This window comes from Tachypleus tridentatus, chromosome 8 (assembly GCF_004210375.1).
Source record: "Tachypleus tridentatus isolate NWPU-2018 chromosome 8, ASM421037v1, whole genome shotgun sequence".
NCBI classification, from domain to species: domain Eukaryota; kingdom Metazoa; phylum Arthropoda; class Merostomata; order Xiphosura; family Limulidae; genus Tachypleus; species Tachypleus tridentatus.
The window spans coordinates 115340939-115353237 of NC_134832.1; the positions used below are offsets into that span (position 1 = coordinate 115340939).

General features: G+C 31.5%; 1 protein-coding gene across 6 annotated transcripts in view; it reads right to left on the minus strand.

Moving 5' to 3' along the window:
- Positions 1 to 12299, minus strand: part of LOC143223257 (uncharacterized) — a 42299-nt gene that overhangs the window by 17554 nt on the left and 12446 nt on the right. For 3 of the 6 annotated variants that reach the window (XM_076450971.1, XM_076450967.1, XM_076450968.1), the window contains 5 exons: positions 9611 to 9741; positions 2595 to 2799; positions 2175 to 2234; positions 616 to 651; positions 118 to 177 (listed from right to left, as the gene is read on the minus strand). In XM_076450971.1, coding sequence (XP_076307086.1) covers positions 118 to 177; positions 616 to 651; positions 2175 to 2234; positions 2595 to 2799; positions 9611 to 9741 — 492 coding nt within the window. The remainder of the gene's footprint in view (positions 1 to 117; positions 178 to 615; positions 652 to 2174; positions 2235 to 2594; positions 2800 to 9610; positions 9742 to 12299) is intronic. The other 3 variants (XM_076450972.1, XM_076450969.1, XM_076450970.1) reach the window with 1 other exon arrangement.

Consider the following 12299-nt stretch of genomic DNA (forward strand, 5'->3'; position numbering starts at 1 on the left):
GGCATCAGAGGAAGGTAAAATGAATGAATGATGATGATGAAATCTATGAATATTTCTTAAATCAAATAATTAAAAAAAAACTTTAATAATAATCATTTATAAAAAAGTGCTGTTTACCTACTACGACTTCTGTCTCTACGACTACGTGGTGGGGTTGATTTTTTCCGAAGTCTATCTCTGCAGTAAAAATACAGAAATATTTAATATTAATTTAGTAGAAAAGCATCATCAGTAGTAAATTTACAATAAATTCTGTTATTTGTGCTTAACTTAAAACCAATTAAATTAATCTATTCTTTTGACTATCCAACTTAATTGAGGCCCTAATCCTAACAATATTTCTTTCATCAGAGCATAAATTTAGGAATTAAGTTTTGGACTACATAATTTTATAACTTTCTCAATGTATAAAATTATTAGGTCATCTGTTTCATGTATTGTGCAGAGCTACAAAAGGGATATTTAAACAAGCCATTCCTTTTTTCAACATCTCAGTTCCATGTCACTAATTACACTGCACAACAAAGTTTTTGCTTCTTGAACACTGTTGGGTGTTCCTTATAGATTTTTGGCTGCTGATCACAAAAATCACATCCAAATTTGTCCATCACGTACCGTTTCATCGAAATCTTCGGTTTCACCAGGACATTGCTACAATGGAAAAACAATATCAGGGCAACTTGCTGACTACTGTTGGACAATGCAACGTGATGCACCGGACATTGAATACAAACGAAAATCAGGAGCAAAACACTTTTAATTATGTTGAACTTAACAGCATATTAAAAACATAAATGAAATTAAATATGTTATTGCTGGTAAACAGTTAACTGTCTATTTCTCAGAGTTCCCATGTGATGAAGCAAAACCAAAACTATATTTGTGCATACCCACCAGGTACCTGTCACAATCAGCAAAAACTTTTCAGGAAGCCAAATTTTTCCAAAAATTGTTGTGCAGTGTTATTATATTACCACATCCATCCTTTTAAGAATTGTTTCTCAATGGACTTTTTTACAATGTAGAATTTCAAAGTGTGATATTATCATTAACTTTATCAACACGATTCAAATTATTCTTAATATATTATCACAAGCAACAAAGACTTGATTTAAATTAAATAAATAAGAAAAGGGCTATCATTCTGATGGTCCTGTACAAAAAAAAAAATATGTTTCTGTATCTAATATGTGTGTTCTAGTGTTTTTTAATTTTTGTATCATCATTTTGTCTTGTACTTTTTACATTACAGTGAATTACACTGTGTATCAACATACTGTACTGCTATTGAAATAAAGTCTTGGATTTTGGTGAAAATTAAGTGCATTATAAATTACATAGACTTCATTAATTCAGACAAAGGAATAGAGAAAAAGATTATAAACAGAAGCAATTAAATTTGTTAACTTTGATGAACGTCTATTAAAAACAACAACTTTAGTCTTTTGTTGTTATTAAATTAAGATTTTTAATTCTACAATTAAATTATGACTAGTATGTGAAAAGTAATTTTAAAATTATGGTTAGATACGAAAAGCTATCATTTTGAAAGTTTCCCAAATTATTAAAACAATTATTAAATAGATGCATTTTTCACAATTTATTCACATTATTGTGACAGCCAATAGTATTTTACATTGCACAGAAAAAAAAAATACTGTCATCAGCAGCGAACAATCTTTCTACATGAATGAATACATATGGTCAAATTTGCTACTAGAAACAAAATATTGCACATTTTTTTGCTCTATGGTATCCAAAAACACATTAAGAATACTGAGATTATGTAACAGTTCATTACAGTATATTAAGTTTTAATACAAAATTCTAAACAACATTTTCAGGGTATTGTAAAATGCATACTCAGAATAATAACAAAAATGTGCTTATACAATACCAATCGTGAATATATAGCCAACAATTTCATAAATGACTAAGAACGTATCTGTGCTGAATCAGTTTTATTTACTTTTGACTACTTTTTTGTAGCTGTCTTAAGATTTGACTAAATGTTTGTATTTCTTTACAAAATTAAGGAACATTCATTGATGGTGTATGACAATAGCTTGAATTACTGTTGTAATGTTAAGGTTAGCTCTTCTCTACTGGATACCACTTTAAACCCCTTTCTGTGCATTCATTGTGTTACAAGAAATAAAAAAAGTAATTTTTACCTGCTCCGACTGCGGGTTCTCCTACGGATACGTGGGCTTGGAGACTTCTTCCTTTTATCTCTTCAAAAAAAATAATACTTATATTTTTTATTATGGAAAAAAAATATTAGTAGATTTTGGATGAAATTTTATTTCCTAAAAACACTGAAGCAATACAAATTATATGGCTTATCTAGTCAAAATAATTGTTCCAAAAACTAGCTAAGAATGAGTTTCACTTGAAAGTATGAAGAAAAAATCACAAAGATCATTATCTGTAAATGTTTACTACTGTAAACTTTTATTTTTTGAAATATTTTTCTAAAAGAGAAAAGAAAAACTTTTAAAATAATGTTTATAATTTGAGTAAAATATGAAGGAACTAAAACCAGTGACATTTCATTTTCAGGTATACTTTGGTTTGAGTAAACACAAAATAACCTTGATCTTGATCGAGAATGATGATCTTTAGATCTGACTGGGGACCTTCGACTACGCGAACGTGAACGATGATGTGATTCCCGCCTTGATTTAGATATCGATCTTCTTTCTTTGGAATGCCTCCTGGACCGTGATCTGGATCGTGAGTGACGGGACCTGGAGCAAGACCTTGATCGGCTTTTGCTCTTTTCTTTTTCAGCTAATTCTGTAAGATAAAAAAAAAGAAGAAACAAATTCTTTACAAAAACAGAATACAAAGACATAACATTTCAAACTACTTTTTATCACTTTTAAATGAGGAAAGTGATACTTTGAGCCTTTATAAGGAACATATAAGAAATGTAACATTCCATGCTGTGTTTTAACTCTCATTTTATGTACTTCAAAAATATTTTAGAACACCAGGACTTGCTATCCTTCACTGCACATACATTATAACAACAACAAAAAAAGATTCATCACATTAATAGTTTAGTTTTGTAACAATCTTTATTGTAGCTGTTTTAAGGCTTGACTGAATCTTTAAATTTCTTTACAAAGTTAAGAAATGCTCATTGATGTTATACATGATGTATTTTGAATCACTACTGTAATGTTAAGGTTAACCTTTTTATACTGGGTACCCCTTTTAAACACTTTTTTGTTCACATTTTATATTTAATTACACACCTTTATTATCAACATACATGAATGAAATTAACATAATAATGTATTATGATTTTAAGTTTTATATTACCTAAATTTTAAGTCTTTTATTTCAAAATAACCTTTTAAAAATTACTTAAAAACTTAAAAGCTATTGCAATGTGACCCACAAACTATAAAGTTTTTTACATTGTCCTTCTGTATTGTCAATTACATAATGTCAGTTGTGTAGAAGCATGTCTGAACAATAAGACACTTACTCAACTACTGACTTGCACCTTTCAAGACTCTTTGGATGAATGCAATTGAAACAAGTAACAAATTTTGTCAACCCTAAATTTGTGCCAAGCCCACCTCCAAGACATTTGTTAGAGCTTTATAGCTCACTGGTACAGGTTACATACACACATATATAATTATTTTAGAAGAGCTTATTTTGTACTATAATTCAACAATGATTATCTTGGAATTGCATGCAGCTTTTGTCAAGGGGTACATGTAATTACATGTAGTATTGTTGGCTGTTTGACTGATTATAGTGCTTACAGATGTTTCTTACTTAAATATGTTATAGTTAGAGATACAGTTAACCTATATTTAGGTTTTATATTTAAACTTTTCATAATTATGTATTATTTAGTTTTCCAAATTTATAACTAAAAGGCCTAAGTATTTTTTAAATACACATCATATTTTGTGTCTGTTCTCAAGGCTAATGATATTATGCAGTGCATGAAAAATTTGTAGAAAGGTTGTGCATCTCTGCAAGAGATATTGTATTATGCTCATAAGACACTGTTTGTGTCAAGATCAATAGTAAATTACTTTGATAATTTACAAACAAATTGTAAATTTATCATATGATAAAGAACATATGAATTTCTAACTTACCAAAGTTTGAGTATGGATGATGAGAAATGTGTGTGTAAAGAAGGACCAACCAGCATAAAGGACATTTGAGCCACACCTATTATGGGCATATCAATCATGTGTGAAGTGTACAAATAAAAATAAACAACTCATTATAGAACTACTGGGAGAACTGGAAGTAAAATAAATGATGTGGTGACACAGCAACTACAGCAGAAAAAAAACAAAAAACTAGTGAAATCATCCATGTCTTGAGCACATAGCAAAACCAGAATATGTGTAGACTGATAACTTAATTAACTAGCTGTGAAAAAGTATGGAAGGGGGAAACTACTGAAGAGGCACTGTGTGTGTAACATACCAAACTAACAAGATGCTGGTAGGGGAAAGAGTCCAACTAGTCTTCTTGATTGTGTTCTCCTCAAAAACATTGTCAAGTTGAAAAGAAGAAGAAATCATTGGCCAAATATACGAACCTCACTCTCTGCATAAATCTTCCATCAAATAATGCCCTTAAAGTCATAATGAAAATAGCAACTCTATGTAATACAATATACAACTTTCTCTATTTTTAAGAATGTTGTGTATCTCAGGTCCAATTGCATCTCTGCTATAATATTTAAGACACAAAAACATTATTGAAGGGATGCTAATAAGTCCTACACTTTCATCTGTTACGTGTCCACTTAATATGCAAATGTTCAAAGAATATGCTCTAAAACCTTTAACTGTAAAACCAAGATTTTCATAAGTTTGTTGATGACACCCATGTGTTTTTTCCTTACCTTAGATTACTTCCATAGTATAATATTAATTTTGAGAAATACGTTTACTATAGAAGAATATATGATAGTCAAATTTTATCCTGGATATTCACATAATCAAAACAGACCAATCCTACAAGTAAAAAAATATACCAAAAGAAGCCGCATGGTAATAGATAGAATTAATTTATTTTTTAGTAATTCAAGTACTTTATTACAAAATTTGAATATAGAACTCTTGCAAAAAATACAACATACAGAGATTTATTGAGACAAAAAGCTTTGAAATACAGAGTAGATTTTTGAAGCAAATGTCTCTCATCTAACAAGCATTTCAGCTATTAATACTTTCAGTGAATACAGTTAATAAAGAAAACAGCAAACAAACTTGCAAAATCATTCATTACAAGTTTCCCTTTCTTTTTTAACATGAGTATAAAGAGTTGGTTTTAAGCCACGACTAATATAACAAAAATTGTTAACAAAAAATATTTGCATACTAAAGAAAGGATTTATTTATCTTGCAGATAAAGCAATGACTACTATGTTAATAAAATTTAACTGGCAATACAAACATATGGAAATGAACATGATGCACGATTAAGATTACACTTAAAAAGTTGAAAATCCCTTTATTCATGGGATTGCTAGAAGGAGTCAAATTTATTCTTTTCAACCTGAAAACAACTGGTTATAATAATAGAAGCTTTTATAATCAGAAAACTCAACACTGGACCAAATAAAGGCCTTAAAAAAAGTTGGGAAAAACTATGAAATCAGTTTTGAATCATTTAGTATCAAGATGAATGAAATAAAATAAAGAAACGTTTTCAGTAACAGCCTAAAAAAAATTCCAGATAAGTAAATGAGTGGAAGTTTTTTTATTTTTCAAAATGGTTTCACGTGAAAATAAAACAATTGACTGAGATATGAAATAATGAAATTTGTTCAGAACCTATTCATAAAGACATTTTTATATAGCTAATAAAAATAAAAACTCATTTTAATACTGATCTCCATTCCACCATTTTACTACGTAAGCTTAAGGCTAGGCCTACCATGATGGACAAGGCACACAAATCGATCTATTAGTTGCAAATTCCAGCATTGTGATCAGTTGTTCATAGGTTGGAAATCCACTTAAACAGTTGTTAAATATCACATTCAATATACAGCACATAATATTAATTATATTTTCACTTCGTAATAACTCTAATTATGTTATGCAAATAGATTGCAAAGAAAAACCCATTACCTTTGCATGCACATTGAAGACGATCTTTGGCCATAACACAGAATCTGAAACTAATGCAGGTTCAGAACTGATGATTTTTACTGATTTAAATGAGAAATTATACAGTAAACTTTCTTTGCATAGAGATCACTGATTGAATGGCATTGATCAATCAAGCAGAGATATCAGAACAAACTGATTTGAACATAATTGTCACATTTTCAGTGATTTGTTTTGCCTAAAAACTTTTTAACAAAATAAAGTTGCAAATCAGAAAATACTTTTCCAGCTAGGTGAGATAACTAGAAATGCAGTGTTACTTTCTTATTTGGCTTTAGCAAACATATTGTACTTGTTATATATATAACAACAACACACTTAACATTGAACAACTTTAGCAGCTGCAACAAAATGGTAATTGTTAAGTAACAGCTTAATCTGTGTCTCTCTCTCTCTCTCTCTCTATATATATATATATATATATACACTGCTGGCCAAAATCTTAAGGCCAAGGAACACAAAGAAAAAATATGTATTTTGCATTGTTAGACTCAACCACTTATTTGAGTAGAGCTTCAAAAGATGAAAATAAGAAAAAGGAAAATAAAACACTTTTTTAGCATTTAATAAGAAAAATGTGAACACCATGAAATTAGCCTAAATACTAGATTTTCAAAAGTTTAAGACCATTACAAAAGGAAGTCCTAAGCAGGATATGAAATACACAACAAGAGGTCTCAGGAGTGAGTTGCACGACCGTCAATGCGAATAACTGCAAACATTGGCTTTGGCATGGTCGATATAAGCATTTGCAGAAGGCTAGCTGGAATATTGTTCCAAGTGGTGAAGATGGCTTCACGAAGATCGTGCACTGTTTGGAATTGACATCCATTTCTACAGACTTCCTTTGCCATCCACCCCCAAACATTTTCAATGGGGTTCAGTTCAGGCAAACACACTGGGTGGTCCAAAAGAATCATGTTATTTCCTATGAAAAAAGTCCTTTGTCCTGTGGGCATTATGGATTGCAGTGTTATCCTGCTGAAAGATCCAGTCATTTTCACACAAGTGAGGGCCTTCAGTCAATAAGAATGCTCTCTCAAACATGCCAATGTAGCCAGCTGCCGTTTGATACCCCTATGTAACCTGAAGCTCCATTGTTTCATGGAAGGAGAAAGCACCCCAGATCATGATGGAACCTCCTCCACTGTGACTCCAGTGGGATATCCTTATCGTGTCAGTTGGAAGCCACCTGGACCATCCGGGTTAAATTTTTTCTCATCAGAAAACAAAACCTTTGTCCACTTATCTACGTCCCATGTTTGGTGCTTCTCAGTAAAGTTTAACCGAGCTGTTTTGTGCTGTGGAAGGAGGCGTGGCCTTTGAAAACGTTTATGGTTTCTAAAGCCTTTCTCTTGTAGATGCCGTTTCATTGTTCTTGAGCTGCATTCTGCGTCCGTAAGAGCCTTAATCTGGTTCAATGATCGGCTGCTATCTTGCCAGACAACATGTTGAATCCTCCTGCTTAACGCTGGTGAAATTTTCTTGGGCCGACCACTTGAAATTCTTCGTTCTGTATCCCTCAGGGTCTTTTAAGAAATTTGCAACAGCAGTTTTACTATGCCCAATCTCACCAGCGATGACATGTTGAGAGACCTTGCTTTTGCAGCTCGACAAGTTTGCCACGTTCAAACTCTGTCAACTTTTTAACCTTTGCCATGTTTTTACCCAATGTAACACAGGAGATGTCAGTGGGAGATGTTGACAACACTAATGCTTGAACACAAATGACTAAATTTTGTTATGTGTCCACCAATTGATGCTTCATTTCAGTATGGTCTTAAACTTTTGATCAGGTAGTATTCAGGCCAATTTCAAAGTGTTCACATTTTCCCTATTAAATGCTACAAACGTTTTTCATTTTTATTTTCCCTTTTCTTATTTTCATCTTTCAAAGCTCTACTCAAATAAGTGGTTGAGTCTAACAATGCAAAATGCATATTTTTTCTTTATGTTCATTGGCCTTAAGATTTTGGCCAGCAGTATATATAAACAATGTAATTAGATAAATGCATAAAATAGTAGTTCAATAAAATTTTGAATGCAAGTCCACAAATACAATGGCATGGTCTTTGATCCCTGACCAGTCATTAAAGGGTTAATGTTACAAAACTTGAGTATGACCCAAACAGGTATATGCATAGTAATACTAAAAATTCTAACTTGGTGATTTGAAAAGATACCATATATTTGGATTGCATACATTTTTTTTTGTTAATTTTAAAGTTATGTATTTGTTTTCATTTAGTCTTTTATTATTATTATTGGCTGCTAAAGTTGTTCAATGTTAAATGTATTATGCTCATAATTTGTCTTTGTTTATTTTTTCCTTTCACTCTGTGCATCTTTATACCTATTATGTCAATTCTGAACTACAAATAAGAGTACCTCAAGTATAACATCATGAGTGTTTCTTAACTTTATACAAATATTATAACAGCTTGATGATGTATCAGTACTGCAGACAAAAGTCTGTTACAAAACAGTTAACATGGAGAGAACCTCTACACATTATATAAAGCATATTCCAACTTACAGTTATAACAATAAAAATTATTTTTGTGATACAAATTAAAATCCTGAAAATTTAGATCAATTACTTCAGTTAACAACCTGCACGTAAGTATACTGTTTCTTTTATCACATGTAAGTAAACCAAACCTGCACTGTATGTTGATTTAATGATACAATGCCTGATAACTTCTTCACAATGAGCTTGGTATAATGAGTTCATCTACGTACTTGTACACATTACTTATTCGCACGATTACTTTTGATACAGCATGTGTATATTCACAAAATTTGGTGAACTTTAGAAAAGACTACAGTATTTTGTATACAAAAGATCAGAGTTTTTAATGAAATATTTTTACTAAAGATTTCTTTCTGAAAATACCTAGTCTGTTTCATTACTAATTTGAGTGCATAGTGATTTCATGTTAAAAAATAGTGATTAAAAAAATATTCATCTCAAAAATTATTTACGTAACATATAAATCCTTCTAAATTTCTATTTAGATGTGTTCTTTTAGTACTTACTTTTAAATTAAGAAATTAACTCATATATAATATTAAAGTTTGAATTATGTTCTACAATTTGATACCAAACTTAATTACACAAATGAATAAAATAATAGTTCAATAAAAATATGAATGCAAGTCAACAAATTTGATGGCATGGCCTTTGACCCCTGACCAATCATGAAAGGGTTTATGTTACATAACTTGAGCAAGAGCCAAACAGATATATGCAAATTAGTACTAAAAATTCTAACTTGATTATTTAAAAAGAAACCATAGATTTTGAACTGAAAAGTGTTTTTTGTTAATTTTAAAGCTTTGTACTTGTTTTCATTTAATCTTTGAATATTATAACTGATACTTCTTGACCTGTCTCAAAAGGGTTAATCAAAGCTAGTACCTGTACATGACATCCATCTTACCAGGTTCAATTGCAGCTGTTATTAGTGACTGTGCTTCTCTTACTCTTTTCATTGCTTCCTCAATTTCCCTTTGTGCAGCTTCTGAACTCTTAGCTTGAGGTTTCACAATTGCATTGTTTGAATGATTGATTCTAAGAAATGAAAATATTGATCATGTTATTAATAATCTTTGTATAATTGTTTTAACAAATAAATTATTTTATAATTTAAATTATTCTAATGTTCTTATAACTTATCTAACATGAAATATAGTCTGTGCAACCCTTTATTATATGAACACTAACTTGCCTAATGCCAACAAATTTAATGATGCTGATTAAAAACACTACAGAAAAGGCAAAAAATTAAATGTCTTAAGTGAGTCTTCATGTGTATCAAAAACTAAAAGGTTACGTAATACAATATGTTGCGTAAATCATAGAATTATATCTTCTGTGTGTACATAATAACACTATATTACTGAAGATGGTCTTGCATTCTTGAGAGTAAAGTAAATGATGAATTTGACCAAGAAAAACTCTTGCTCTCTCAGTTTTCATAATATTTTGATGAGAAACAACTCAGAGTATACAAAATTAACCTTTTATTTACCTAAAAATGTATTTCAAATAGATACTCACTTCTCTGCACCACAAACAGCTGTTACTTTGTATGCAATGCTGTCTACTTTCCTGTGTACTACAGACCTTGAATAATGCTCCCACCCTTAGAAGTGTCAATATGAATTGTGCAGCCCATAATAAGGTAAACTAAAATGAAGTGAGAGGGAAGGAATTGGTTAGGAAATAGTACTTAATGAGAGACTCATTCATCTCGAGAATGGAATCCTCTTATCGTAAGAAGAATCTTTTTGCTGGGTGCTTATGTTTCATTAAAGCTTGGCAGCATGGAGATTGCTCAACAATTCATTATTGCATAGGAGGACAGCTGAACACAAGTGTGTAGTGTGGCTATGGCAGCAAGTTATGTCATTCTACACTGGAGAAATAATTATGTAAAGTACTCGGGTGTAGGGAGTAGCAAGACCAATCCCTATAGATCTAACCACTAGAAATGGCTTAGTTCATAATGTGGTTGGGTATCCTGTACTATATCATCACATAAATCCCAGATATTGTAAAGGGATCAAACATCAAGAACTGATCTTTTCCATAACATAGATATTGAAAAGTCATGGTCATAGAATTGGTTGGTGTCAAACAGAAAGCCAACACAAAGTGACATATGTGCCATTCTCACTGTGGAGAGCTCCAAACATGTGCAAATTTGGGGAAGAGATTTTAAAAGAGAACTCATCAAGCCACTACAAAGGAGGTTACTCTTGAAGAAGTAGGCAGGTCGTGACAGAGGAAAACATATAGGAAAGGCTCAAGCTGAGACAAGTTATCCATAGATTAATGGGATAATAGAACTCAAGAATGCAACCTCTAAGGAAGACTCACTAGATCCAATAGAAAAGGAAAGGGCTGTAGCCAACTTGAAGGGTAATAACAGGAGGACAAGGAGCAGAGAATAGAGTGACCCTCATGAGGCCATTTATGATGAGACAAACAGAAGTACCATCTCATTTGAAGAGCAAAAAAACTAAAGTGAGAAAAGATGAATACTGAAGGGCTGCATCAGCTAAAGATGCCAATGCATAGCAAATACCTCCAAAAACATATCACAAAGAAAAGATGCTGGACAGAGATGCTGGAGAGGAATTTGGGAAAATGAGGTTCAGAAAGAAAAGTAACCTGACAAAGTACATTCCCTGAAACAAAAGGTCAATGAAACTGGAAAAATGGAAGAAAAGTAACAAGATGGAAAGCAGCTATATGTAAATTGCTTCAGTAAGGCCAATAGGGTTGTGATGAAAAACCTTCAAATGAATGTAAAGAATGAGAATGAACAAAGAAGTCAAGTAAGAGGTGAAGCCAAGGAGATGGAGATAGAAAAAATATCACTATAATGAAAGAAAAGATTCAGGTGAATGAGGCTCAAGCAACAAGAGGATTTGATATCAAGCAAATATTTATTGAAGAAACAGAAAACAAGACACATACCTCTGGAATCCAAGCAGTGAAGGACAAAAGTAGGACTACCTGATCTACACTGAAATAAGTGAATGAGCAACGATAGGGCAGGCAATAGAAACAAGAGGTTGAAAAATCACAACACAAGATTAGTACAAAACCAACTACATGATACACAATAGTGGTAATATCATTTACTGTCAGTGGCTCTAACTGCCATGAAAGTATTGGATAACTCCTGTGTAGGAGTAATAAAAACAAGAATATGACTGCACAATCAATCTAATTTGTGAAATTGATGTTTCAGTGGTTCATTTTACTAAAATACTAAATTTTCTTTATCAGCCAGGTGTGGTGATGGTGGATAGGCCTAATTATGACACTGAACAGTACTGGACAAAATCTGTATTGGATTAAACAATGGAACATATGTTCAAAAATACAAAGTTGATTAAAATAAAATAAAAGATAATTTAGAAAGTTCTAAAGAAACATTTCACATTTAGTATTGTTCTTTCATATAATCAAGCAAATTAAGGAAAACCAGACAACATATAGTAACTAAAGGTTAAAAAAATAAGCACAAAAATGCAGGCAAATCTATACATCAACAAGTGCCAAGAAAAGAAATAAGCCTGTGTTAAGGTGCTAGTACTCACAGTTTAATAATGATT